Here is a 14,202-nt window from a genome sequence, read left to right as displayed (position 1 = left end):
TGAACAGGAAAGGGGTCCAGGGAATGGAGAAATTACTGAGGGTCTGTAGGAAATGCAGTTATGTCTTTGGTATTGTTACTCATAGAAAACAACTAAATACCATATTTAAGTATGACAACTGACAACCACCCTATTTCTCGTTGGGGCTATAACATCACTAAACCAACAGAAGCTAAGGGTCCACTACACTATGTCATCTATGACATGAAGTAAGATTAAGAAGCACCTATTTGAATCTAGAACCAGCTCAAGGCAAAGGCCCCAGAATATACCCCTACCCATCAACTTACAACCATCTCACCCGTCACCCTCATTCTCTAATTTCTAAAGGGAGCTTATTGATATGGAGCTATAATGAGACTCCGCCACCTGTCCCATTGCGAAAGGTCCTACACAGGATGACGCTCGTCGTCACCTCATTGTACAATCGCCTGTCTAGCGGAATTTTGAACTGTGACTGCTCCTTTCATGTTAATGACCACAGTGCTGCTTTGAGAATCTGGCAACCCGCCCTGCTGACACCTGTCTGCAGTCCTGTACCTTCTGAGAGCATAGGGAGACATAGGCTGCTGGGACACAGAGATGATGACTCTTGTGACACCATGTTTAATGCATACATGGAGGATGTTCTGCATAATGGAGAAGCAATGCATGCCAATACTGAAGAGAAATTTGGTTCGGCTAACTTTATCTGTAACCTGGCGCGATTCAGTAGGCCCACTGTGTTTTGCACTGTGTTGTTTGCACCAACGGCATTATGATATCACTTTGCTTCCAGCCATCATGTGAACAGTATCTTGTAAGGATAGATTAATGAACTACACGCTCATTTTTAGAAGGAAATACATATTTGCGTGGAGTTTAGCACGTGCAGGACTTCATAAAAGAACGTGCGCGAGGTACAACTTGAAATAACACATTTTCAAATAAGATTGCGAATAAAACCGAGGATATAATTCGTGGGTTAGGGCGATTCATTGTGTACGTCTGCCGGGCCCGCTGTGGGCAACGCCCACCAACTGTCAATATCAATACAAGACGCTGTGTGATTTACATCACTGGAGAAGAGAGTGAACTTCTGCGTTCGCATCTGTGGTTCAGTTACTTCTTTCAGTCGAGCAGCGAGGCATCTTTGCTATTCTCTCGTGGGCTGGGATTACATTATAGATTTTTTTTGGAAATACCGGTACGTTTGGTGTGTAACAGCAAAGCAACATCAAAAGGCTCTATATCAAGGTAAAATTGAACTAGCATTTCATTAGATAGCCTAACACGTTTTTAATTACTTATTTAAGTTTGGTTACTGTCTGAGTTTGTTGCATCATTAGTAGCCCATCAATACTGTAAACACTTGTTTGATACTGGCCTGCTGTCGTTATGCTGTCAGGCCACTTTAGTCCTGACTCGTGTGCAATTGTTGCGTGAGTTTGTTGTTGAATTTCTAAGGGTAATCAGTTTACTTTGGATTGTGCTCTCACATTTCATGCTCCAACTCTTTGAGAATCCTGCAATTCTTGTTTTGCTTTGATAAGTTATCTGACCCGCATATGTGTAACACAACAGCCCTAGGTCTTCCAAAGTGTAGGTTGGCCGAGGTCGATAGGTACCAGAGTCAGGGGTCATACAAAGTCCATCTGTATATGCACAACCTTTACAGCGTACCCGAGACTGAGGCCAATTCCAAAGAATGGCATGTCTGTCTCAACTGTTAACTGAGCTTTTGTTTTTCTGTAATAACTCCCTCGGAACCAATTGTCTGTGCTCTATTCCTCTATTGTTAAGCTTGGGAATGAAGTTGTTAAGAAAACAAATTTTTGTTTACAGCTTTCGTTAACAGGTTTTTGAAGTTCGTAAATTCCTACAAGACACTTTTATGGGAATGTAGCCATAAGTTTTCACTCATTATAAAACGAGTACTGTTCCCAATTCTATTGATTAGGCAACTTTATACTTACTGTTATGTTTAAAGGGTGACTTACTTAAGAAGAAAACAAGACAATTAGATGGACTTTATGTCACAGTGAATATAGCTCACATCGGAGCATATTTACATTGCATTTTCATAATGTTCTATACTACATAGGATTATATAAAAAACGTTCTCATGCTGTGTCACAGTTATATCAAACAGGACTGTCTTCAATTGAAAACAACCTCAACAATGGCACCTACCGCAATTATTTATTGTTGAGTGTTGCAGCATGTCTTGCAAATCTAGTTCTGTCCAATAGCTTTATATAGCCTATTATGCTTGAAACAATATACAAAATATACACAATTGTATGACTTGGGCTTCCAAGTTCATAACATATAACATATTTGGTATGTATCATGTTCAATTAAAGTTCAGTCAAAGTTTCCATCGTACAAAACTACAACACAACAAAACAAAATCACATCTGTGGCATCCCTTCAAGCAGATTATTTGACCCAGACCCTTAAACAATAGCTTCAGGCCTACAGTCTGTTTCTGTGAATGGGCCCTAACCCAGTGACAGGAATGGGTTGTAAACCATTGCAATGTCCCCTCAGAAGTCACTTGTTCTGGATTGTCACCAAAGTGTGCCTGGTCACCCGTGCCTCTGTCCGCGAGCTTGCAAGGGCAGACACACGCAGACACCGTGCCTTGGAGACTTTGGCCCTTTGAGAGGTATTGACTCCTCGGAACAAAACAAAGTTCATGACCTCGTTCTGTCCCTGTGTGAAGGGCTCCAGGCACACATTCTGCCCATAGAAGCGAAGGCCAGCCAACAGCCTGGCCTTAAATCACTCTACAAAGGAGAGACGGCCCCTTCGTTGGTATTGTGATCCGTCTTAGGACCCCAAAATGGAGCGGATGGTCTTCGAGACACACCGGGAGCTTACATCTGTGGAGGACTTTTCCAAGCTCAGCAGCTGTTCAGACATAGTTGAGGCTCCGACGTTCATTCACTGCACGAGCATGTAGACGCACGATAACTGATAGCACCAGAATGTGACTCCAGATATCATTTCTGTACCATTTCTGCCACACCTGTGGCTGGTTTCTTACCATTGGGCTTCACCTCACGTGACTACAGTGTGGGAACTAGACTGGGTCAGCTTTTGCTTTCAAGATAAGAGCCATGCAACCAAAACTTAAGCATGTACCGAAGTTATCAAAGTCAGTCACTTAACAGGTCATTGATCGCGTAGCTCCCTGGAGCCTGGAACAGATTGCGGGCATCTGGTAAGGCCAGTCAACACCCCCCCCCCCCCTCTTGTCAGCCCATTCCCAGGCTCCTTTGCCCCAGACAAAAGCAGTCAATCATCGAGCGGCGGCTCTGAGAAGAGCTCTCCCAGCCCCTGACCTCCAAACTCTCTCCAGGTTCAACATAAACCTCGTGACAGCGATAAGGGATGAGGGTGGGGGCAGCACTCCCACACACACATGAACACAGACGCAGTCTCCGACCCCTGCTTCCTCTCCCTCCGCAGCCGAGACGGAAGACAGCGGGCAGCAGGCAGGCTCAACCGGAGTTTATTGGCAACTTTAAATCAACATTTATACAATGTTCACTTCCCGAGGCTGCAGGGAGGGAGGCGTTGTGTGTCGGCAGCTGTTGTGAGTTCCGTGTGCGTTCATGTTTGCTCAGAGTTTTGGAGAGCGTTTCTTAATTGATATTGCATCGACAGGTGTTTGAAAGATTATTCTTGTTTGAATTTTTTGGGCATCAGTGGTTTGGAAAATGTTGTACTCATTTTTAAGCATTAAGTGTATTAGTCTACTAATAAGACACTTACTTCAGGACCAGTTGCATGGATTGCAAGAATATATGGTGTTAAATTAGAAGGCTTAAATAATCCAGAAACATGTTGCTATGCATAGTTAAGGTTAGTAAGGTTTTCTGTAAAGGTCTTTTTTGGCACCTATTTTTATTTACCCCCGAAGACAATATCCATAGCAAAAAGAAACCATTGGAAGGCAAATCTTTAAGACAAAATATATGTCGATTTCCTCAGCCTAGCTTTTGCACTGATAGATGTTTATCTTAGCTAGGGGGTATTTTATACTGTAAATACTTGGCCTACATGATTTTATTTTTGACCTATGTATTATAAACCAGTTCTCTTTAAGGCCTCTACAGAATTGTTTAATTTGTTGATGATACTGGATATTCAGCTGCCATTGCGGCCATTCGGTTTAGCAGTGAATGTGTTGCCTTATGACTACTTCCTGACTGCATATTTATAATAGTGGAAAAATACTGGAATATCGTTTTTTTCTGTAAATGCTGCTTTGCTAGGGCCACCAAAGTCAGTGTGTGTTATCCCTTGAACTCACCCCAAATCTAAGATAATTCTTGATTAAAGAAACCTATTTGGACTTCCTTTTCACTTAGACAACAATATATAAAAGCCAACGCTTTGCCTTGTGCTTCCCTGACTGTGCACACTGACTCAGTACACTAACTGTGTTTTTCTCTCTCTTGCTCCTCTCCACAGGACTCAGGCTACGCTGCCTTCCTCTTTGACAAACTCCAGGGTCTCCAGTGGCCTCACAGGGGGCGACATGTTCCTAGTGATACGAGCTGCGAGGCCTGTGGTGCTGCCTTCCACCAGCTGAGACGCCTGGCACTGCGCAAGGCCCTGGGCCTCATTCAAGACATGCCCGATCCACAACACGGAGCCTTTTCTGGCCTACCCCCTCGCCCTGCTGCCCATAGTGGGGTGTCCCTACCCCCACAGCATGAGGCCTCCGATTGGGCCATGGAGGACCTGCGAGCCAAGCTCCCACCAAGGCTGTACGAGGATCCAATGGTTGGGGAAAGGTCCAGATTGGGGGTCCGTGGTTGGGGGGGGATCCAGAGCACCTATATGGGGGGATCGAAGTCTCCAGGCCTGGCAACCGTGACTCCTATTCCTATGCATGCGCAGCACTACCTGGAGGGAGTGTGGAGAGTGTCGCGTGCCAGCAGGGCTCCTCTGCCCCATCCTCCTATGGTAAGTTCAGTCTTTTCTTCAGTTGTGTCATTGATTGGATCAACCATTTAATTGGTGCACTGTAGCGTCACCTGACTAAAGTGTAGTATTTTCTGATGTTCTCAAGTACAAATTGTGTAAGGTGTTCACTGTATAGTTATTTGAAAAGAACATACCTTGGATCTCCCTGTTCATCAAACAGGGATAACCTTTTGGTTTGCTCAAATATTGTTCTGGACTGCAAGGTGCCGGAGCAAACCTTTCATGCTGTTCAACAATATTTCAGATCTGAGCCAAGCTGTTGATTTTGCAGTTACCTTGGCAACACTGAACGGCAATAACTTTTTTTTTTCCACTTGAGAAATGGATTGACTCGCTAAAGATTTTTCCACTGCATAGGGACATACATAAATACCCTAACCCCTCCAAGGTGACTTTCAGCATAGACATTTGGTCACTGAGTTTGACATTGTGTTCAGTAAGAAATCGGTAGTTTACGGTGTTGGCATAACAGGGTTATTATTTATTAGCCTTCGTTAAATGGCCCTGTGTGTCATTTTTATGTGCGGTTCCGTAATCACATCATCATGGAGCTTCCCACTAGTTCAAGGCTAAGGTGTCTTTAAATACGACTCTGGGTAAGTGTCATGTCAGGGGCAGCCTTCATCTGCCTGAGTGAGATGTCACCCTCTGATGCTGTTCTTGGTATGTCAGCCAGGAGGATGCGGAGGCCAGGTGACTAATGGGGTTCACGGTAGGTGTCTTGTGACAAGTCTATACTGCAGGAGCTGTGCTGTTTGCATCTGTCTTTTTATCTCCTCTGATATATCCGAATACATTTTCAAACTCTCACAGAGAAATTCTCATGCCTGCATGTCGGGTATGTAAAAAGCCTGCTATCTGGATCTGCAGTGCTTATTATCTCTCTTACAACTCAATATGGGAACTAAATGAAACCTTATGCATGGGGTTACTATTATACAGCATTGCCTACCAATCAAAATGGCTAAACGGAAAACAAAGTTGGTACAAAAAAAGTGGTAAACAAAGTAATGAACAAGAAGGATTTTACAGGCTGCAAACTCAGAAATCTTTGAACAACCATGAACGTTTTTTTCACTTGGAGAAATGTTCATCTTACCACCCCCTTAACCCTTGAGCAAATTAACATGAGAAGAGGGATCGCTGCATAGTCAGTCTCAGGTAAGCACAGGCTGAAATATGTCTGCTTGGGGGCTGCAGTCGTGACCGTACAGTAAAGAAGGACAGATAAGCCTGGCACCTCGACTCATTACCCGCCGCGAGACGCTGTACCCACGGACCTGGGTGGCGGCCTCCCAAACACCACTTGACCTTCCCACCCACAGATTGAACATTAAGTCATCTCAATGCGGAGGACTTCCAGAGGATTATCCTACCGCCTGCTGACCTCATCGGCACAAGAGGACCATCCATCGGACCTGGGTGCCAACCTCTTTGATGGGCTGATTAAACTTGGGGACAAGGGAAACGACCTCCTGCCCGCTATTTGCCCCCTCGCAGACGGGACTGGATTGGTGCTTTTAGCCCTATTGTGTCTTCAGCACAAACATGCGTAGCCTTTAGTTGAGGCACTTCAATAGATTAGACCGCACAGTACTGCTTATAATGGGGTTGTAATGAGGGCCGGAAATCAATGTGGGGATGATTGGATATGCAAATGTAAGCTGAGGTCATTCCTGAGAGAGAATGGGAGTTATTGATCTCTCAGGACAGATTTGTGAAGTGCTGCACTACGTTAAGTGAGTGTTGCGGCGAAGCATAGGAGGACTTGGGTTTGGAATTGGATTAAGGCCAATTTGGCTTGATTGAAAACTGTATGGATGATAAGAAGTTACTCACACTGGTTAGTCTACAGCTCTCGGACTGTAATTTGTTTGACTGTAGATTTAGGACAGGGAGGGTTGGCCAGGCCCCCAAAAAATGATGGACCAGGAAACACATCTGATTGGTTAATTGTCTCCGCTTCGCCCCCATTGACAGCGAGTTGTCACTGAGGTGGTGTCTCTCTGGAGTTGACCTTTGATCTCATCTAAACTCTTGTCAGGCAGGTTTAACATCAGCTTCACCAATAAGATGCCTTTAATAAATCCTTCCCTGATTGAAAAACAAAGAATTATCCTTTGCACAAAATGCTGCATTGAAAGTGACTGATTTGATTATGAGCCCTTTAAACATGGGGTCTTCAAAATGTATGGCAATATGCGTATGTGCTTCAAATCAAAAACTGGAAATTGTAATTGTCACAAAAATATCTAATGCACACATTTCCTGCACTTAGTTTATATGTATATGCCATTGGTGGGAATTTACAGGCAATCTTTCCCTAGTAATCTTTGTGGACCTCTTGCCATCACATCTCACAAATGTTAACAAGTGCTGAGAGCGTGTAGTGTAGCATTCACTTATGCTTTAAACTGAATAGGCTACATGCAACTCAAAGCTGGCAATTGTCCTTGTTAGTGGTGGACTGACTACCCTCTCCCCCCCCCCCCTCTCCACCTTGGTACTAAGAAGCAATTAGACCTTGAGCTGGGCTGTAGCATCCCAGTTACCTCAGAACGAGATGTCGGGAATGCCTTTAAGACTGTAATGCCTTCCCGAGGAACCTACAATTAACATAAGGTGTTTGTTAAAAAAAACCTTGCTACCCTGTATTCAGTCTCATGACTTTATCCCCTGAATTTGTGTGCCATCCAAACCCAGCGCTAACTGTAAATGCGAGCCGCCCGATTTTCGAGGGAGGCCGGATTTTTCAAGAGGGGTGCTTTATTTCTTCAAAGAAGAGGTAGGAGGCAAGGACGCCCTTTCAAAGAGGCTCTTTTGTCAGTAACAGTTTCAAAGAGTCTCGTTCCCATTCGCCAAACCAAAGCCTGCAATGCCACCCAGCTGCTTCCTAATATCACTTATATCATTGTGTGCCTCGAAGACGTGCCCGGGGGTGTCGGCATGCATTCTGTGTGATTTCACTACGAAGCACCACGGAGGAAGGGGAAGAACAGAGAGAGAAGCCAGGAGAGAGGCTCATCCGTGAGCTGGCAGATGGGACCCCTCAGCCTCACCTGAGGTGAAGAAGCACGTTCGCCGTCCATCTGGGAGGCTGCCGTCATGTCGAGGAGCGAGCACACCTCTTACATCGCTGGCCGGTCTTTTTTCTTTGGACTTGGCTGAGGAGGAATGCAAAGAGTTTTAGGAAATGAGTATGCCATGATGTGATACTGGTTAACACATGAACCAAAACCCTATTTCATAACATAACAATTTCAAAACACCACATTTCTATATATCTCAATCCTCTCATGGCAGTGTACTGTTTCCGTCTCTTGTATCCATTGTAGTCCATGTGCTCAGGTTTGAAAGGATTTAAAACAGGTTGGACAAATAAAAGAAGGGATTGTGAAGATAGATTGCTTTCTAAGCCGATCAAGGTGGATTTCCTGCACAGCGGTGAGCGGAGAAATCCAGGCATAGACTCACGGCTCTAACAAACTGAGAGGTTCAATCGACCGCAAGTGATTTACCTTCTGCCTCAAACCACCTGCAAGTCAAGTTGTGGGCCAATGGTGCATTTTCCCCCCCCTGCTCTACAGACCTAGAGTTTCATACCTTCAACTGCACCCCACCAGAATAAAAAATGTCCTGCACTTGTTGCCTGGAGTGATCCTCTCGCTGTTACCAAGTCCCTAATCTGTGCTCAGGTTTAAACAGCTGCACCCTATGTGACACACCACCATACGGGATAAAGAGCGGGGAGGGGGAGGGGGGGGTACTACAGTTGCCATGATTGCGATTTTTCTGGCAACTACAACCTCGGATTTCTATTCATTATTTGACTTGAACTCAGTGTACGATATTGGGAGATTATTGACCCGGCTGTCTCTGTCAGAGCCATATGGGACTCACATACACGATACAGTCGATGTGCAGTGAGTCATGTGCAGATTGGATCAAGCCCTGGTAACACCTTTCACCTGATGTTCCTCACACCCTCCGCACTGCCCTTTCGCCATAACCCGGCCGTGACATCATTAAAAATTGACCTCCAATTGAAGCCCACTGTGCAGGGCTTCTCCCCGCTGAGTGTTAATAGGCTCCTCTGAGGACAACCCTCTACACGTGTTAGATCCTAATTATGGGATGTGGAAGAGAGGATGGATTAAAATTATACTGTACAGTAGTTGTCGGTGGAACCTGTTCCCAGATACGTAGAGCGACTGTACAGCTCATTATCTATCCATCAACTTGCTGAGGAAGGTCACAGCATTTGAATTGGATCTGATTTTCTACCATTCCCTTATCACTGCTTGTCGTGTGACTGCCATTGAAGTCTGGGAACCGAAATAGCAACATTTGTATCTGGGTCGCCGTTAGATTGCGTGTGGTTTCGCACACGCGTGTCACAAAGCACAACTAACGTGAACTGCTGGTAGAGGGAGACAAAATGAGGACACCTGTCTTCGGAAAGGGCGCTCGGGAGACTTCATAAAAGTTCCACGAGTGTGTCACGAGGGGACCTTTTTGAAGTCGCAGTGACGGAAGTGTCACTTCCCTCTATCGTACGTGCCTATCAGACTATGGCACTCACGTTCATGTTGCATAAATAGCAACTGCTATCATTAGGCAGTCGACAGATGGTTAGTGCTGGAGGAGGGTAAACAAATGATGTCTGTTGTGGTTCGTAATATTTTAGCCACAGTACAGGTATGTTTACACTTACTGCTGGTACACAAATACCCTTGGGTGGTGGGCAGTCAGTTAATGCCAATCCAAAAATGTCCAAGGTTAGTAAAGAAGCAAAACCTTGTGTCACAATACAATGTACAGTAATTGTATTATGTTCTTCTACTAACTATGCTGCAAACTGCCATTAATGTTGATGTCGCAAATATGTAATACAAATGTGCATCGCCTTGTAACATGCATATAAAGCTATTTCGTAATTCGGGAATTGTACCTAAACATATGTTTACCCAAACTTTTTCCCAAATATTAATATATCAAGAATGCTCAAGAAGAAAATGACACCAGAATGAAACATTTATATTTGATGAAATAATGTTTTTCTAGAGTCGATCGAACTAAAAACGGATGCATGTAAAACAGTAGCCTGGTCCTAACCAGACTCTCGTACAGAGGGTCTGGGATCACTCCATTGACAAGCGTTAACTTCCTTGTAGGCAGGTACTCTGTTGAAGTTTAAAACTATTGGATCTGCCCAGAGCCACTCTGATCTGCCATAACCAATCACTAGCGTTCACCTTAGCAAACTCCTTCACCACTACTGTAACAGAGCTAGCTGCCGTAGCTGGAAAATCAAATTTTTCCTGAACCCCGTGGGGAGGAGGGCCACAACATCATGTCCACCAACAAAACTTAGCAAAGATTGTTCTTGCTCCGGCTTTAACTTTTGGATTTTCGGCAGCGTTGCCACAATGGATCCAATGGCTTCGCTCGCATCTTTCTCCTCTGCCATTACTGAACTACAACTCAAACTAGCGCACGGCATCAACATCATCGTTCTCAGCCACTCCCTCTGTTCGCTGATTGGCCCTACAAAAAAATTATTTGAGAAAACCGACTTGTGTGCCGAATTCCCAGACCTAGTACAGAAGCAAAATCGAAATTGAGCGGACGTACGTAGGAGGGCAGAGCCAGGCTAGTAAAACAGCCCTGGAAGGCCCAAACCTCCTTGGAGCATAAAAAAAAGTAGAACAAAAACCCACCTACTGTTGTGATTGCTCTCCTCTCAACCTTATACACAAGCGTTAGTGTACACAACTATACTGTCACATTCATACTATGCTCTCAGCATTGGCCTTCATATGAAGTTACCATTAGCCGGTTAGGGACGTCGGCCAGTGGCTTTGGCAGCGTTGTGGAGACGTCCTTCCTCTCTTTCTCTCCGTGGCGGCACCGCCGCGGAGGGGCGGCCGCCCCGTCTGTGTGTAATCCTGTTAGCTGGTGCGCGCCGACCACAGTCAAAGAGCTGAATAATGGACTCCCCGCTACCGCCAGCACGCCTAGGCCCACGTCGCCACAGCCGTCGCCACAGTAATCCGCCGTGACAAGTGGATGCCAGGCGGGCGGGCGGGGGTCAGGCGCACATCCGAGGCAAACCGGAGGGATGAATTGAAAGATGAGGAAAGAGAAGAAATGAAGAAGAAAAAAGGAAAGGGGGGGGGAAGATGAATATAAAAGACAGAAATGCCACAGTCACAACACGCTCCGACAGGAAGATGTTAAGAAACATCAAATATGCGTTTAGCTTGTTTGAGAGAACAAGGCCAAAGGACAATGGTGGAATGAAATGTATTCATTTGAAAGTGTACTGCGTGGAGATGACTGACGTGCGATTTATGTGCGTACGAGAAATCTCAGACAAACTACACACTGGTGTTGTTTGTTTGTTGTCATACATCTAAAATTGCACTCAGTCAACCAAACAATACACATTGTTTTGTATTGGTACTCCCTTTTTGACAAATTATTTGTGACTCACTTGTGAGAACAACCATATTGCCTTCTCTCAGAATGGGCACAGTGGGGACCACCGATTTTCGAGCCAAAGCTAATGATGAGGTATAATTGCCTAATGACCTTGTCGCAGCTGTGAGAGTAGAGAACCAACTGTCCTATTCCTGTTCCTGCTGCAAATGTAGCAGTGGACCATGGCTGTGTTCCACAGGTCATTTCCTGCTGTGTAATGGCCCGCATGGCTTGTTTTCCCTTGGGCGTTGGGGGCCTGTGAGGAGGCCTTCTCTGGAACGGGTGGTGCAGCGCTGACAGCTGCTGAGCACAAGGTATTGGCTACTGGCAACGTTTCGCTTAGCTCAGCACCCAAGACTTTGATATGGGCCTTCACCAGTGGTGACAGTCTGGTGCTCCGTGTTGGATCTCTCGCCACCACTAAAAGAGGTCTTTTAAGTTCAACGTATTTAAGATGAAATGGTGGAGTCTCCATGCTAATGCTTATTTGCTTCCTCCCTTCCCCCCCCCCCCTCTCTCTCTCTCTCTTTTTCTCTCTCAGGGCTTGGCTGCTGATGCAGAAAGTGACTATGTGGCCATGGGTGGCCCCATCTATGACTCGGTCCCCAGACCTAAGCCCGTGGCCCACACCACCTCCACGCAAACCAGCCACACCACCTCAGCCGCAGCCTCCTTCTTCATCAGGTAGGCTCCGGTCTTTTATCAGGAAAGCAGGGATAGACTGTTGACCCATGACATTGAGGTGGGATTGCACCTGAGACATAGTCCTAGGCGGTAGGCTCGTGTTACCAACACTTTGAATAGAACCTTGGAAGCAAATGCTTACAAATCATAGGATTTGGTAGCTATTTTAGCCACATATGATTGGAAAATTGCTACCTTGATACAGTACGGCATTGTGCAGAAATACAGGGAGGGATTCTAGTTTATTCTTTGTAGAGGTGGATCAAGAAGCAGTTTCCACCGGTTATGTCCATCATCATCATACTGGACCACACAGAACAATGCACACAGCCCGCATAACCCAACTGAAATCCTCAATGGGTTTGGAACTGTCAAAAATATGAAGCAAAGAGTCTCACTTTTCTTCAGGCTAGGCTTCAGGCAAGCTAATGACCTCATGGACAATATACCACCCCTAGTTTGAGTGTTTTGGGAATTGATTGGAGTGCATTAAGAGGGAGAGGATGAAGGGAGGATGAGGAAGAGAGACAGAAAAAAAAGACAGAAACAGAGAGAGCAGATTAATTTCTCAGAGGGAAAATGAGGAGAGTGATATCTATATATATTACCCTTATCCTCACATGCTGCTACTTACAGCAAAAGGTTTCACACCCTGACAAGAGGATATTTTCTCCCAGAACTGTGAAGTCAAGCGTGAGAAGATTCATCAGATGTCAACTCTGGTGTTCTCTCATATAGGATTTAATTGGAAGATTTACCATTTGTATCCCCTGAAATATGTGGCATCACAAGTTATCTTCCTGGACTAAGAGTTTATTTTCAGTATGTCAGTGAATATAGAGGATTAACATTTAGGTTTAGACAACCCCAAGAATGAAACCATTGAACTACTTTCCCCATCAGCTTCACTATACACCCGAGCTGTTTAAAAGTACCCCGTTATATAACTTTTGTGATGTACCAAACATTAGACCTCTTGCCAACGCAAAGACCACATCACTCTACTTTGACAGCTTTACAGCTGGATGCTGGGTTAACCAATAGGACCCATTTCAGCAAATCAGATGAGGCCTTTGCCAGAGAAAGGTCAAAAGCAAATTTGAAAGAAAGGAGAATGGGATAAGGCCATTTCCTGACTGTCAGGTTCCACAAAATACCACTCAGTGTGTTTGTGTGTGTTTTTTTGTTGGTTATATCCTTTCTGTAAATCCTCGTGATGAAAAGAGGCATGTATGTTTGTTTCGGTTACATGTGAATCCATCAGAAAAAAGGATTGAAGTGCGTTTCTTGTGTGTATGTGTGTAGGTATGTGTGTTTAGCCCCCATAATACCTCTGTAGATCCTCACAACCAACAGGCCAAACTGGCGTTGTGTTGGACTTGTGAGAAAACCCATCAAACTACAGTAGGGGATAAACAAAGCTGTAAAACAAGACCAAAAGACATAAAAACCTTCTTCCTGTGTCATGTTACAAACGACAGTGAGGATCTTCTTTTCAGGCACTCAGAAAGTGCTTTACGCTTGATGCACTACTACTACCAAAGCAAACACACTGCGGTAAATTGGAAGGATATGAGATTCCCCCGCTCGACAAAACATAAAAAACAAGCGCCGTAAACAACACCAGGAGCCAAAGCCACTGAATTCTGTCCTCCTGAACATTTCTAGAAAGTGCCTTCCATCACTGTCACTCTCTACAAAAAAGCTTTATGGATTTACGGCACCCGGCACAACTAAAGCCCTTCAAAATTCACCAGGCAGGAGACAGATAGAGAGCCCTTAAGTATTCGCTAGACCTGCGATCACATCAAAGTCCACCCAACCAGCTCTATCTCAAGTCAGAGGGAACGATACAGAACCACTCTCTCCTTTTATCTGTAAATCTTTGAAGGCTAGATTACCATTACTCCATTATATAAAAAAACCTGCACTAGCATGCAGCAGATTGGCTTTTTGCACAGCCAAGCAGATTGCGGTACACCATGGAAAGTCAGAGGCCTGGGAAGGAGCACTCCTTTGAGAGATGGAGCGCAGATCCAATGCAGGCAGATA

At 45.0% G+C, this 14,202-nt stretch overlaps 1 protein-coding gene across 3 annotated transcripts in view; it reads left to right on the top strand.

The window, feature by feature from the left end:
• Window positions 1-14,202, top strand: part of kif26aa (kinesin family member 26Aa) — a 76,632-nt gene that overhangs the window by 21,720 nt on the left and 40,710 nt on the right. For all 3 annotated transcript variants that reach the window (XM_062467496.1, XM_062467495.1, XM_062467497.1), the window contains exons 3-4: window positions 4,465-4,962; window positions 12,008-12,150. In XM_062467496.1, the coding sequence (XP_062323480.1) occupies window positions 4,465-4,962; window positions 12,008-12,150 (641 nt within the window). The remainder of the gene's footprint in view (window positions 1-4,464; window positions 4,963-12,007; window positions 12,151-14,202) is intronic.

Source organism: Osmerus eperlanus, chromosome 8 (assembly GCF_963692335.1).
Source record: "Osmerus eperlanus chromosome 8, fOsmEpe2.1, whole genome shotgun sequence".
Taxonomy (NCBI): Eukaryota; Metazoa; Chordata; class Actinopteri; order Osmeriformes; family Osmeridae; genus Osmerus; species Osmerus eperlanus.
This window is presented reverse-complemented; position numbering and strand designations above follow the sequence as displayed.